Source organism: Onychostruthus taczanowskii, unplaced genomic scaffold, assembly GCF_017590055.1.
Source record: "Onychostruthus taczanowskii isolate IOZ18803 unplaced genomic scaffold, ASM1759005v1 scaffold4, whole genome shotgun sequence".
In the NCBI taxonomy this organism is placed as follows: Eukaryota; Metazoa; Chordata; class Aves; order Passeriformes; family Passeridae; genus Onychostruthus; species Onychostruthus taczanowskii.
Genome location: NW_024501459.1, coordinates 24,086,802 through 24,102,496, shown reverse-complemented (window position 1 = coordinate 24,102,496; position 15,695 = coordinate 24,086,802). Strand labels below are relative to the sequence as shown.

General features: G+C 36.4%; 1 protein-coding gene across 8 annotated transcripts in view; it reads right to left on the bottom strand.

The window, feature by feature from the left end:
* The window catches only part of OXR1 (oxidation resistance 1), a 259,126-nt gene that overhangs the window by 18,632 nt on the left and 224,799 nt on the right, over nt 1-15,695 (bottom strand). For 7 of the 8 annotated variants that reach the window (XM_041412597.1, XM_041412596.1, XM_041412601.1 and 4 more), the window contains one exon: nt 12,544-12,706. In XM_041412597.1, coding sequence (XP_041268531.1) covers nt 12,544-12,706 — 163 coding nt within the window. Of the gene's footprint in view, nt 1-4,076; nt 4,150-4,226; nt 4,338-12,543; nt 12,707-15,695 lie in introns of those variants that run through there. The other variant, XM_041412603.1, reaches the window with a different exon arrangement.

Genomic DNA, 15,695 nt, shown 5'->3' with positions numbered 1-15,695 from the left:
CAGCAGTCCCCTGGTTTGGCTGTCACCATGGCTCTTTCTCTCAGTATTTTTAAAGCTGTCTCTCTTCAAACTGTCGTGTACACTGGGGTGTTTTCCAGAGCAGGGAGAGAAATGCTGAGTAAGTCACATGACAGCAGCATTCTCCCTGTAACCAGTATTGTCCCCACAGCTTTGCACAATGAGCTGTTAAAAAATCTGCCTCAAAGTGCTCTAAGCCCACAACAACTCCACCAAGCTGTAATTAATATATACTGAAATATCTGCAATAACCAGAATAAATGAACTAGAAAAGAATGCGATCAAAGCCTGAAGCACACAAAGTGTTACATCAAGTCTGCACACCTTAATAACAAGCTATTTTTTTCAAGACAGGAGAAAACACTCATACAAGAGATATGATAATGCCAGCAAGATAACTAAATTTAGTATGCAAAACATTAAACAGTTTAGAGGTTTGTGCAGACAGCTAAGAATTAGATTTAAGAAAATTCCTTTCTTAAAGCGGCAGGCCAGAAAAATTTACTCATTTTGTCCTGATAAAAAAAGATCTGTAGCAACACAACCAATAAAACCCAGCTCCCTTGCAGAACTATTTAGGGAAGTTTCAGCACTTGCAAGCAGAGAAACCAGAAGTTCAGCTGCTGAAACCACAGCACCTGGTGACTGAGCTCAAGCTGCTGTTACAGGAGAAGGCAGACCGAGCAAGGTTACATCTCAGCTCTGATACGGCCCTGCAAAGATCCCCTCAGGTATGACAAGGAAGCATTACACAGGCTCAGAAGTAACTGAATCACAACCCAGCATGAAAATGTTTGTCTCCTGCTTTAAGTAGAAAAAAGTCAATTAGGAATCAACTTCAGATTCCACAGATCATTAAAGACATACAGGAAAAATGTAAGTCTTTACTACTCATTTGCTTTCTTTTAACTTATAAACAATCTTTTCAAAAATTCCTTTGCTACTCTACCTCGACTTTGTCAAGGCAGACTAATATTTCATAATTATTAAAAATGCAAACAACATAACACCCAACAATTCAATGGAAGAACTACAATAATTGAATAGCTCAAGTTGGAACAGACCTCACAGATCATACAGCTCCAACCCCCCCTCCTCACCCCGAGTCATGGGCAGGGAACCTTCCACTATACCAGGTTACTCAAAGCCCAATCCAGTCTGGCATTGAACACTTCCAGGGATGGGAATTGCACAAATCCTCTTGAGAAATCTATTCCAGTGCCCCACCAGCCTCACAGCAAAGAATTTCTTCATAGTATCTAATCTAGACCTTTCCTCCTTCAGATTAAGGCCATTCCCCTTTGTCCTATCACAACATGCCCTTGTGAAAAGTCCCTCTCCAGCCTGCTTGCAAGAGAGCCCCTGTAGGCTTTGCAAGGTGCCATAATAAGGTCTCTCCAGAGCCTTCTCTCCTTCAGGCTGAACAGTCCCAACTCTCTCAGCCTGTCTCCACAGCAGAGGTATCCAACTGATACCAAAACAAAGCCCATGGATCAACCCAGTGGCCTTCCTCTGGACTTGCTCCAAGAGGCCTGCATGAGACCATGCAGCCATGGCAAAAGCACAAACACGATGCATAAACCCCCAAATTATGTAAGACAACAAGTATGGCAAATATCTGTCTAGAAAAGGTTCTAGGCCAGTGATCTGTATAAGAAAGTAGTGGATTTCACTCTACTTTTTTATTACTAAAAACACATAATTAGTTCACTCAATTACTCTAAAAATTTAATATGGAAAACTGATTCTAAAAATATTTCCGTAATATTACTGAATTTCTGCAATCGTGCAATTCTGACACCTACAGAGAAGTACTAAATTCTCATCTTTCATGCAAGCCCTGTTATCATACCTTCGTAACTGCCAAAGAAATACAGGCATTAGCTCACAAAATAAAGTTAACCAATAACTCAAAATGTCAGAAGTTGTGCAAGCGCCAAACAATTCAAGCTATTAAAACGAACATTTTAACTCTCTTTGCACGATAATAACTTGAGAATATAAAAGCAAAGATCAGTTTTCATTGGTTTTATCCCCTTTGGCTATACTGCTTATCCAAGCTGTGCAAAGCACAGACAAGCATTCCCAAAGATGGCAATCCACCTTTTGTTCCCTTGCATTGTCTGATGTCTTTTGTCTGAAATGCTTTAATAGGAAGAACCATTGCCTGCATTTTTGACATTCTAGAAACTTACTGGCATCTCTTGTATTGCCATAAAATAAAGAGACACAGTAAATACCGAACATTTACTAAAACATGGGAGGCTGACATTACTAGGTTTTGTTTTTTTTTTTAAAGGGAAGCACAATTACACCAATAAGTGACCAAAATTTTGATTTCTTACCATGGGAAAGTACCAAACCCTTTCAATGCTGAGCTAAAATTAATAGCATCATCAGGAAAGTAACAAAGGACTTTCGGTAAATAATCTAGGGTAACTTAGTTGCTTCAAACTAGCATTTCTGTTTTATTGTATCACTTCATTTAGCCCAGCAACTTGTTGCTTCATGTCAGATGAGACTTCATCCAAATTCAGAACAACCACTAATGAGAGATTCAGTCAGAAACCTGTACACTTTACATACTGCCTGTCTCCTTAATATTCTTTCCACAGGTCTTGCATAACAGAAATAATTACACCAATTGCACATTAGGTTTATGAACATTCAGTGAAGAAAAAACCCAACTTCAAGAATAGAGCTTTCTTATCAACATAGCAACATTTTAAAAATATCCCCATCTTAGGTACATCTGTAACTCTTTTTCCAATTTGACTTTTTACATGTTAAAATCACATCTTCTCTACCTCTCCCACAGCAAAGTTGATCCTTATTCTCACAGAGCCTTCTTTAGTTCAAAATGTCCTTAAAACCTGATAAGTATTGTTTTTTTAACACAGACTGGCTAAAGTTCAGTATTGGTCCTAAGGGAAACAATTATAACAAGGGATACTATTACCTTTTATAATATGTGTGCAAGTTATATCTATATATCTAGATACATGTTAAAAACCACATTCTTTGTAAACTGAACTTCAGATGCTTTTTACACTGCTACAGGATATGCTAGAATAACATTTCAATTCATTTAGGTATTGTATCTCCATTCTACCCCACTACCACAGAGGAAAGTTAAGAGATTTAGTTCAAAGATGTCTTGTTATTTAGGAACACACATTCTACAGAACCATTTGTTGCAACAAGTCAATTTCATATTTTGAAAGTATCCTGGCTAAAAATAAATATAAAAACAATACATAAAAGATAAAGAATAAAAGCCTGTTAATAAATAAACATCCCCTCACCCCCGCCCTGAAATCAACAGCATCCTGAAAGAAGTATGCTTAGACTCCCCTGTCACAAGTAGAGTCTAAATGAAAACTATATTCCAAATTTACCAGTGGGTGAAAGCACAGTATATTGTCAAGATCACTACTTCCCTGTCCTCGAGATGTTGTTTTGCAGGTCTGGCTAAAAAACTTTTCCTTTAGATTCTATGACATATTAAACAGTACTACAAAAATTCTGTTTGGGGAAAACAACACTGAAAAACCCAGTTCCTTTCATATATCTAATAAACTGCAAAGCCAGTGTTTTTGCTTCCTCTCCTTCACTATAAACATGAGAATGGGACAACAGCGGACTCATGTCCATGAATTTAGAACTATTATCAGACCTTTATATGGTTGACTGACTTCTGAGAATGTAATGGTAAGTCAAGAAATTTATACTTCTCTAATTGTATGCCCACACAAACTCTTGTTCTTGGTACTTAGGCATAAAGCACATTTTTCCTGGAAAAAATGCATTACTCCACGGGAAAAGAAAGGGGGAAAAAAAACCACCTTAAAACTGCTGAACCCCTTAATGCTCAAAGTAGTTTCTATTATCTAATGCAAATGGAGTACTAGGAATTAGATTATATTTCAAAAATAATGAAAATTTGTGACTTGGCATCCTGTTTACACATTCAAAATTTAAACTTCCAGAAACTGTCTCTGCACCACAACACTTAAAGATCGCGATAACAGACATGAACATACTACACTGAAAATTACCAGAGTGTATTTACGATTAACTGGCTGGTGCTTTCTTCCCTTCTTCCCATACCAGAGACGAGACATTTCCCTTCTAAAAATAAAACAAGACTAAAAAAAGAAATGAAACAAAAACCAGGGTTCAAGGCTGTTTGAAAGCATTCTCTGTACCTGCTGTCAGCTCCAGGCACAGGCAGAGCCCCACGACGCCGTGACAGGATAGTTTGCTGGACGCTCACATTTGACTGACAAGGCAGGGAGCAAATGAGCGAGTGTGCAGCAGGGGGATGTATCGCAAATGATGACGATACACGAGGAGGAAGGCTTCCTGTGCTCGAGTGCGGTTGCAGAGCACTAGTTTGTTAAAAAGGCCAAAGTATTTAAAGATACAGAGCTGAATTATTCAGACACAATATTGAAGAACACAAAAATAATCCCCAAGAACTGCTTGCAATATTTGGTTATAAGGTAATTGGCTCATAAACGATTTCTAATGGTAAAGCGTTTGGCATTCATTATTAAATTAATAGTTTGTCTTCCTTATGCTGACAACCTTACATAAACCCTGTAAGTAATTTCTGAGAGTCCACAATCAGTTAGAAGAGTGGTCAATGAAAATTTATAATGTTATTTTAAAAAGAGGATTTTAGAGCATTTGGAAACTGCTAGCCTTGCAGTCTTTTCAGTTTATAAGCTACAAGAAGAAAATTAATCCTTTTGTCTATAAGCTAAATTTGCTGTATGAGTTAAATGCTAGTCCCAGCAAGAAAGCATTTTTGGAATCATGATTATTTTTTCCCTTAGGGAAGGATGTTTATTTAAACAGGAACGTGCAATACTAAAAAGCGTAACAACCCTGTAAGAATCTCCTTGCAGTAGCACTGCACTTGCAGTCTCTTTCTACCCCACACTCAAAATGAAACACCTCCCTCACCCCCCCGCCCCCAGCAACATCCCCAAAACAAACAACAACTACAAAAATAATCTCCACATCACCCATGCTCCAAGTTCTGTGGGAAGCTATTAAATAGGCCAGGGCAGCAACAGAACAACATTAAATCATTGCTCGCTTAGGCTGTTGTGCTGTGATCTAAAAGCAAAGACATCCAAGCAGAGAAAACCAGAACCAAAACTTGTATTTCACTGCAAATTATGTATTGGAACACCTCACCTCTCACTAGTGTGTAACATTCAGATGGATAAAATGTTTTTCTTTTCAGTAAAACCTTTTATGGGAGCTGGCATGTCTAAAAGTAAATTTGTTCTAACTTATCGAAAGTATTAAGCAGGCAAGTAAAACATTTTTATCATTGGAAAATTGAAGCTGGGATTTAGGAAATTCAAATATGTAACAATGATTTGACTAAATATACAGTCAAATGGTGTACAATTGAAATAATAAGCCATATGCCTATTTATGTGCTTGAGTTTTTTTGATGAGTTTTCTTTTCAAATAGTAAGTGAACTGAGGGTTAAAACAAGAACAAAAGCCAGATAACCCTCAAAACTGTTTCAAATGAGAATTACCATCAATATAAAAATATAACACAAGCTACAGACATCACTCCCTTCTCTGCCAAATATGGAAAATCTTAAAGGAATGGAGAATATACAGCAGAAGTATTTCAAACTTTCTCTGGAAATGAAACCTTTAAGCTGAAAGCAAAAGCTAGTAATACAACTAACTCTTCCACAGCCTATTTTATCAGTCATCTATTCTCTGCCCTTCAAGAAAAAAAAAAAAATGCTTCCCTAACACAAGCCAACACGTTGTTTCTGGGAAGGAAGAAAAGAATCTGATGAACTGAATCCTTTTTTTATCCAGCAACCTTTAATCTTAACTCTAACAATTTGCTTTGAAGTTTCAAGCTTCTCTCTGAATAAAAATTACTTTTCTCATAGCTTCTCAAGAGGATGTAAAACACTTGCTCAAAACAAAAGCTAGCAACTAACTTTTCCACTTAATTAGAGCTGCAGAATTTAATGGGAATGAATGCACAAGTAACTTTATGAGAACCCCTGACAGTGTTTTGCTGCTCAGCCCTCCAGCAGCAGCCACCCCCAGGAGCTGGGAGTATCTGCTGCAGGGGGAGGGTGGCAGAACCCGAGCAGCACTGCGACACAGCACACTCAGGGAAGTGGCAAACTTGTCACTTGTGACAGATCTCCACCCCAGCCACAGAAAGAAGCCCACACAAAAAATCTGACCTCAGTAGCAACACTTAGTTAAAGATTAATAAACTGCCCTTCTATTTTTCCATGCATTTGGGGATTACAGTACTGATCTGTTAACTGGAATCAGAATCTCATATCTTGTTTAATTAATGTAGGCCTTGCCATCAGCATTCTTAATAAAAGATTCTAGTGAGGAGCACCAGCTCACACATGACATCTGTGCAGAACAGCAGCAAACACTTAAGAGCATCCACCTATTTCTTACCTAGATAATGGAGCAACAGAAAATAATTACACTGAATGGCAATCTTGTTTTTGTCATTGTTAATTCACAACCAAGATAAAGATCTCTACACAATCAATTGCATAGTCCTTTCAATAATTTTACCTCACAATGTAGTTTCTTCTAATAAACTAATCTGTCTCAAAAAAATACTTAAGCAGCAGCAGAGAAAAAGAGTGACAACAAATAAAGGTACAACTTACAGAATGTCTTATTTCCACTCCACACCAATTCTCTAGTTTAGACCTTTTGCCATACCAGATTTCAAGTCATCACATGACAAGATTACATAACACTGAAACAGGGCAGTAAGCATAGTAACCTTCAACTTCAGTAGGAAGACTGGATACTGGGTGTGGAAAAAGGTTTTTACAGCTGGATAAGATGGAACAATTTTGTTTCATATAGTCACTAACAATGTCCTGATACCGCAGCAACAGAAAAGTCATAACATTGAGTTCTACAATCCCTACATTTAACATTCATGCTTTTTGAGTGAGGTTACATTAGTAGAAGATATATTTCCTGTGCTACATCCCTCTTAAGAGACAGAGGTTAGCCCAGAAGGGTAAGAGGACAGGCAGGAGGAGGCACAATTACTCAATTTATTTACAACTTGCTGTTGATTCCACATGAATAAGTGTAAAGTTCAGGAGCAGTGAAGCTAGAATGCAGTTGAAATAAAAAAAAAATCAGGTACTGGCTTCTACACAAAATTACTACTCTGTCTTCTAGAACAAGTGAGTCTTTGTAAAAATTACTGCAGGTGAAGCTAACATGCAATTACAGCTAAGTAAGACCTGATCCCCTTTCCCTTTACAGGTACAAGAAACACTAAAACCTTACAAAAAGCTATCTCCTGTAGTATCAATACAACATGGACTGGCACAACTTCTTAGCTGGCTGAGAAAGCTTCCATAAGAAAGGAAATCTAATTTGAAAAGTCATCCTTTGTTTCCTGTCAACAGCTTCAGGAAAGGGAGGCGGAAAAAAAAGTAAGTATTTTTCCATCACAAAGTTTTCCTGAGGATTTTCAAAGGTATGCTGAAAGCCATTAAGAATCTCAAAAGCACAAGCTTTTTAGCTGAATGGCTCTGCTTTAACTCTTAGCACAGGGACCATCCCAGATCCCTCTATTAGATACAAGAAATAGCAATCAATTGCAACTGCACATTCATGACCCAAACTACAGGACAGCTCCAAGCCATCAAAACCTCTCAATTTCCACTTACAAGTTATAAATAGATTCAAAATAGATTAAGTAGCAACAATAAATACAGCCAAACAGGAAATACCCTAATGCATGAAGTTGAGAGACAGTACAATATCACTCAAGTTAATTGCAAAAGCAAGAATAAAAGCCACCAATCTCTGCAAAGAGCATTAGATCATGTAAATAGACACCAGAGTCCTTTTCTCCAACCACAACAAATTAACAGAAACATCTCCACTACAGCACATGACCGCTAGAATTGAATAGACTCATCCTCCAGAACAAGAGCAAAGCCTATTAGAAATTCTGTGGTAATGCACAGCAACACGTGCATAGTGACACATCCAATTTCTTCACTGACAACAGACGATGTAAAAGCCAAATAACCATCTAGCTTGTAGTTCATTATCATAAACAGGCAGTCTTTCCAGAAACATATTGGAAAAAATATTCTTCTGAAGACTTTTAGCATGGTTCATCTTTACACATCCTGTGCAATGTTTCAATCAAAAAGCCTACAAGTTTCAGGCTTCCTTCTTCTCTCTGCTGATCCAGTATTACCCAGCTTGTCATACAGCATTATGTTCATATCACATTTTAAAATGCAAGACACAACAAGCAGATGTTGCACCAGCATCCAAGCACTGAAGTTTACAGTAGAGATTGGAACCAAATTTATAGAAGGAACATGACAAAGAACACAAAAACTTAAGATAGCAGTGCATTCTGAAACTGCAATATCCACTTTAATATAGAAATGTTGTCGGTTCCAGACCAGATCCAATACAGAACATCTAAAAAGGGTTTCAAGATTGGGATACTGCACAAAGGTGCTTACCTAACCAGGAGATAATCACTGTTTGTGACCTTCAAATTTCCATAAATACACCGAAATAGAATTCTGAGACACTCCAGAAGTTACAGCTTCAGTAATGTTGGACTGCTGAGCGTCCAAGTCAAATACCATTTCAAGGAGACAGAACTTCAGTTGCAGCTAATGGTTTGATCTAGTAAGCATTTTCAAACCACATCTTAAGTTCTAACTGAAATTCAGTTGGACAAGTGAGTTACTGCTTTCCAGAAGCATTGTATCCATGTTTTCTACATTCAACAGGAAAAACCAAGGGTAATTACTAGTAAATGCAAGTCCAGAACATGACCTACCATGCCTAGGAAAAAATATTTCTAAGTGTCTATCAACTCAATCTTCATTTTGGAAATAAACTTCTAGACAGTTTAAAATCAAATTTTCTGTATTTCCTCCACAATGAACAAAGCTAATGAAAAACACCAAACTGACGAGCTTCCAACTACTTTAAGACCAGTCTGTGGGCCCTAAGACAATAAATTTCCTGTTTTCAAATACCTTGTGAATTAATATTTATATTTACATGGCCATTAAGTATGACTAAATCTTGAATAATGGCAATGAGATCAAATGACAGTGAAGGGAAAGGAAGAATCAATGCTTTCAACAAGAATTACTTTAATGCAGAGCACTTTAAGTGTTTCCTCAACAGATTTCAGGTTTAAATAGGAACCTACTATATACACAACTTGAACTTAAAAAGGAAACAAGATTACACCATAAGTGTAATTGCTTCTGAGACAATGCACGACAGAAGGAGTCAGCTTGCTGTAAAGTCTTGCCATGTTAAGATGCAAATATAGAATATGCTTAGGAGAACAAGTTTGTTTATTAACACATAACAGAAATCATAATTTGTGCTAACAGATATAGAAAGCCATTAGCACTTGAACTTAGACACACCACATAGAAAAAGAATACCATGATACCAGCTACCTTATAGCTCAGTAAAGATGGCAAAAAAACAGCACCAAAACAACCCTGAAACACAGCCAAAACAAAAAACCCAACAACCCCACACAACTCTAAACACTCTTTTTCTTGGTGTAAGCCCATTCACTAGAAGTACAAGATAAAAGAGATATTTGAGAAAAATGGATGGGGATAACACAATTGAGAACTTAGCATCACTTTCTTAGACAGTACATTAAATAAAGTTATTGCCTATTTATTTCTAGTGGATCCCAGAGACAAATCTTTAGTACGGGTTGATATTATGTGAAAAACTATCCTTTTTATAAAGCTTTGCAAATGACACAGGCAGGAAGACCAATACTGAGCAGCAACATCAGCAACAGCAACTACAAGGTGCCTCAGATTGTTCCAAACTCCATCTGTGAATTAGTCACCTTCACTGATGGTAATGTTAGACAGCAGTAGATTCATAGTTATTTCTAGTAAGTCAATTTTCTATCAAGGGTGCAACACATAAAAAGCGAAAGTTAAAGGATTTGCTGGACTTTTTTCTGACACTATGTACAATGCAGTATTTGATCAAGATAGAAGCAAGTGGACAAAAACTGAAATTCAACTAGGAGTTCAGTTGATTCATTATTCATTGATAAACTTAATAAACCAACACCTACTACTTGGTTCATGTTACTGACCTTTGCCTTTGCTTATTACTTCTTCCCATAATTTATTTTCCACTTAACAGGCATAGGGTTTCTCCAAGTGTATTGATAAAAAGCTGCACCAGTGAATGTATTAACAGAACTTGCAAAGAAACAAAAGTTGTTTCAGAACACCAAACCTAGGTTACCCATTAATCCTCTTCCCTGTTCTTCCAGTTTTAAGATACTGTACAATTACAGCAGGAAGAACACATTTTGGAAAATAAAAGTACTCCACTACCTTCATCCTTTGCTAGATGAACAGTACTTTGTCATGCATTTCCACTTCCCTTCCACCCAGAGTTCTCCTATCCTTGTGATCTGAAAAAGGCAGCCTATTTTTCAGCCAAATACCCAGAAAAAGGCTTCAATTATACTATTCACCTGCTATTTTAGATTGCACCTGGAGCAAAAACTGGCAGAAGAAAAGCTTGTTGCATTGAAGGAAGGAAGTACATTGATTGAAAATAATGACTGAAATTCAGTGGAAATAATGAGTATGACAATGGCTACAATTCCCCATATTTACTCATATTTTCTAGCACACATGTTAAAAGCCACTAAAATGCAATTTTATGTAATGAAAGCTCAAACCATCCAGTACTGTCAAACATTTCTGATTAGAAAGTTTTTAAGAGCTTTCAGATTTGTGCTAAAAGTCATAGGAAGTCACATTACACAAATTAAAAATGCACAGAAGACCACATTAGCATATTTCTTGTACTTGCATAACATTTTTCTATAAAAGTTATCCATCTCACTAATCACATTAGCATATAAATCCAGAAAATTATTATTTGATAATATTAAGAGAACCAAGGTTGACAATTTCACATAACACATAGAAATCACAGTATTTTTGAAATGTTTCCTATGACTGTTTCCAGAGAAAACCTAAACACAGGCTTAAGGTGTGGCCTCATTCTGTGGTAAATAACTTATAGATTTTAATACTTGCTAGAAATGTATTGCCTCAACTACTCTCAGAAATAGTTTCTAAAATCTACCACATTCCATCATGAAAAAAACATTTTCACTCTATTCTGTGGAAATTATTCTATAGTTATATTAAGGTGTCAAATTACTGAAGAGCTCACTAAAGAAGAGATATACTGTGCTTTAAACCATAATATAGATCTCTATTCACTGATACCCATGTTTTAAAAGGCCAAATTTTAAAACTTCAAATACTTATAAAGGCTTTGAGCAAGATTTAACACCAAAATACACTGCTTCTAAAAACTCAAGCAATACATACGCTGAAAATATGAAAGTTAAAAGACATGTTTTTATTATACTGATTTCAATGTCTGAAAGCAAAAATATCCCACACAAAATCACTAAGTTGCAGGGAATGTTTTGCAACCGTGGCCTAATTCTTCAACTAGCTACATTCCAACTCTGAATCCAGAGTTCTAAGGTTCTAAGTTTTGAAGCTAAGCAGAAAACTGCTACCTGTAGTTAGACTATTGCAGTTCTTTAAAATTTCTTTTACGCTCTACATAATACAGTGTAGACTTCCGTAATTTCAACATGCTCCACTGCAGGGTAGGGGGAAGAAAAACATAAGAAATGTTACAGTCAGATATTGCAATCGCTGTCCCAAGACTCAAATTAAGCAGTGCTGATGGGATACTTCTACAATATATAGATATGACAAGAATCATCAAACTTTTGACCAACACTTGAATGTACAAGACTGGAGGTGCTTTAACTGCATGTACACTACACAACAAAACCACGTAGACATGTAAAGATGTGTCCATAGAAACACAGTGGACACAGATTCACATGAGAGAAACGTGCTCATTATTAAAAAAAAAAAGAAATAGATCCAGTTACAATATATTTCTATAAGACACTCAACAGCATTATAATGCATTAATAAATCACTGCAAAATTAATCACTAAATTATTTAAAAGACATATCATTAATAGCTGTTCTTTTTCTCTTTTGCTGTCCCATCCCTTTTTTAGTCTTACAATATACACGGAACACTCTAAATACAGGAATAATAAGTATCAGAAAACTGTCAGTTTATGAGACTGGAAATTAAGTCTGCTTCACCAAAATTCCAACTTTTTTGCTGTACTCACATACCTTTCCCCAGGAGTTTTAAGTTACAATTTGCTCCACACAAAAATGATTTGGAACTGTGAAATGTTGCCCTGATCTGATGTTAGAGTAAAGCATTAGGATGGCATATATTGAACAGCCATGATCATGATAATCAGACTAATAAAGTGCCTTTTTTTTCTCTTGGAAAATATTTAATACTATTTTAATATATTGTTACGAGTGTATTAAAAAAATCTTTGATACTGTTCTTCCTTACCTCCCATTCTTTAGCAGCATCTTCAGTACTCGATTCTTCACTAGTTTCAGGCTCTTCCTTCTTTTTTACCACTATAAATCCAGGTTCCCGAAGAGACTCCCCAGTATCTTCTGCATATATTTCTGGACTCCACTGGATAAAGAAGACATACAAGTGATCTGTCCTAGAAAAGTCAAGTAATGACAGAGAAAAAAAAATGGTAAGTTTGTGATGTCTAATAATATTAAGTACTTAAGGTTAAAATAAAAATACAATTTCATATTTTACTAGATATTAGAGAGACATTTGAAAAAAAAAAACCTAGCTAGTTCTTTGGTTGTTTTTCTTTTAAGCTGACTTTGGAGAAAAAAAAACAGGAAAGAAGTTGGCAATGGATTAGCTGTGATTTCACATATAAGTATGGTCTTTCAACCACTTCTGTCCCATTGGATACCTCTGCTTAAAATTGAAGTAACTCCCAAAATGAAACAGAAAGACTTTATAAATTGCATTTATAAAGAGTTACATAAAACCAAACAAAATCAGAATTCAGAAAATGTCTGCATGTTTGTTTTCCCTATGCCTGAAGAACAGCTGACCACTTCTAAGACATAATCAGAATTATACAAATTGTGGGAAGCACTACAGATGTGGGGGAAGACTGCTGAAAGCACGCACATATATATATATATATATATGAATCATAAAATCATAAACTACAGACTGTTCTAACTACAGTAAGTACCAAGATTCAAAGTTACCTCCTTTTAAGTTATGTGCCACAAATGGCACTGATCTCCAGTTAGAAGAGCAAAATCACCCAAATTCACAGGAGGAAATTATATGCAATCCTAACAGATGTCAGTCTATTCTGTATTTGCTGCAGGTGCACAGACAGAGCACTCAGGAAAAGGACCTGCAATGCAATGCATCCACTAGTGTATCTTGACCATAGAAAAGAGAGTCAGAACTAGAGCTTCATGGCTCTGGTTGCAAGAGTTTGAATATTCCTTACGTCTTTCTCCAGAGATATTTGCTATATCTGGGTATTGTATTAGCATTAAGAATAATATTAGCCTTTTCTTCTCCCTTCCTTAATAATCCTTGAAAAACTGAACACTTGAGAATAGAGAACTGCAAAGTTTCTCTAAAGTGCAGTTATATTGCTCATATACCAGTGCCCAAAAAATTTCTGCACACAGGTATGTAGTATCAGTCTCTGAACAGGGTCAGTTGTCCAGCATCACCATTGTTAAGATTGAGGTTCCTCAATAAAGATAAAAGGGGAGAAAAAAAATAAGGGGGCAAATCTTTCTCTGGCAGTAGGAAAGAATAAAATGTTCTGGAAGCGCAAGTTTAGGTAACTTCTATCACAGAAGTCCAAAACGAGAAGCTGCAGACTCCTTATTGACTGAATGAGGCATCAATTTTAAGTTGTCATGCAAGTATGAAAGTTTTTTTAAGTCCCAATTTCAGCTTTTCAAGAACTGTGAGTTATGTGTAAGTATAGCAGTTAGAAAAAGTACATGCAACTTGATGGTTAAAGTACTATAAGACTCTCCTTCCCAGACTGGCTCCTTTGAGAGTAAGAACACTGAAATAACACTTTTCTCTCTTCTGTACCACTTGGTGACAGAGACAACAGGATTGGCACTAAGTATTTTCATCTATGCAGACTAGCACACATCAAGGTTAACACCAGATTAAGAAAATGAACACTCCGCTATGAGGACATAGCTTCTTTTACAAAAAGCATAGGAAACACATTGAATGAATAAAGAACTGATACTGATAGTATACTACCCCTTTCAGTTAGAGAGAGACCCTTCACAGACGACAATTTCCAAGGAGGTCAGTACAGACTGAAAAATAAGAAACATTTCTTCGAAAACAGGTGATCAATTCTGCTTTATGCTGAAGGTAAGTGCTTGCTACATTAGAAAATGAACCAAAGAGACAATAATCATTTTAATCACCTAATCTAGACATCACTGCTGTACATGAAACATTTATCTGTTTTCAAATTAAATATGATACTACTAGAACAAGCAAATTTGAGTTAACTGTAACCACAAGAGTACTTATGGCCCAGACAAGATTAACAGCAGCAGAATTAGTGGGACAGACCTTTGACTCAAAACTTTGCATCCTCTCTACTACTTAAGAGGTAGCAGGGATTGTGTTTAAAAGCATGTTAGTGATGCACTACCAGAGACTCAATTCTACCTGTTGGATAAGTATAATACTTGATGTAAAATGTCAGTCCATCACACATTTCCATCCATAGTGGACATAAAAAAAAACTACTGCCTTTCTTGTTGCAGCCAATTTCAGTATAAAATAATTTTATTTCCATAATCAACCTCTTTCTCCTTTAGATTAAAGGACCCCACTTACTTCTAATTTTCTTTATATGTTACACTTTCTAGGCATTAAATAGTCTTGCTGTTTTCCTCTGGACTCTCTCCAATTCATCCATATCTGTCCTCAACTGCAGTGCCCCAACTCGACATTCTATGCCATTCAGCTCAAAAGAAAAGATGGAAAAGTGACTTGATCATTGTAGGTAGGTATTTATACCAGATGACAACTGATAAGTTACTTGCTTCTTTCTCTTCCCCCAACTCTTTGACAAGGATGTAACAACCCTAAAAACCACTTTCGGGCTGAAAAGAAGTCACAGTTTCCTAGCAGTAAAGATAATTTCAGAATACAAGGCTGTACCAGTAAGTGAGCATGAACAATCTCATGTCTTTGAATTAGGTCAACAAATTCAGGTTATTTTTCCAGTAGACATGCTTAAGGTGGCTCATGGAAAGGCTTTACCTTCCATATACAAAGATAAAACAAAAGAACCCCAGCTAGCTTTTCTGAACTCAGAGAGGATTTTTAGAAAGTTTCCAAATAATGGGAAGCACAGAAACAACCAAAAATTTTGCTGCAGAACTTATTTCCTCCACCAGACACTGCTTGACTTTTTGTTATTTACTTGCTAGAAACAAGAGCCTAAATAGTATAATAAGAAACTACTTGCCAAACTCACAAGTAATTCAAGTAAATCAGTAAAATGTCAGTAAGGTAATGAGGTATTCCAATGGCAAATACAACACAAGCCAATCAACAACATCATCAGATGCTGACACTTTTTTGTGATTACTTAGAGAGATACAGTT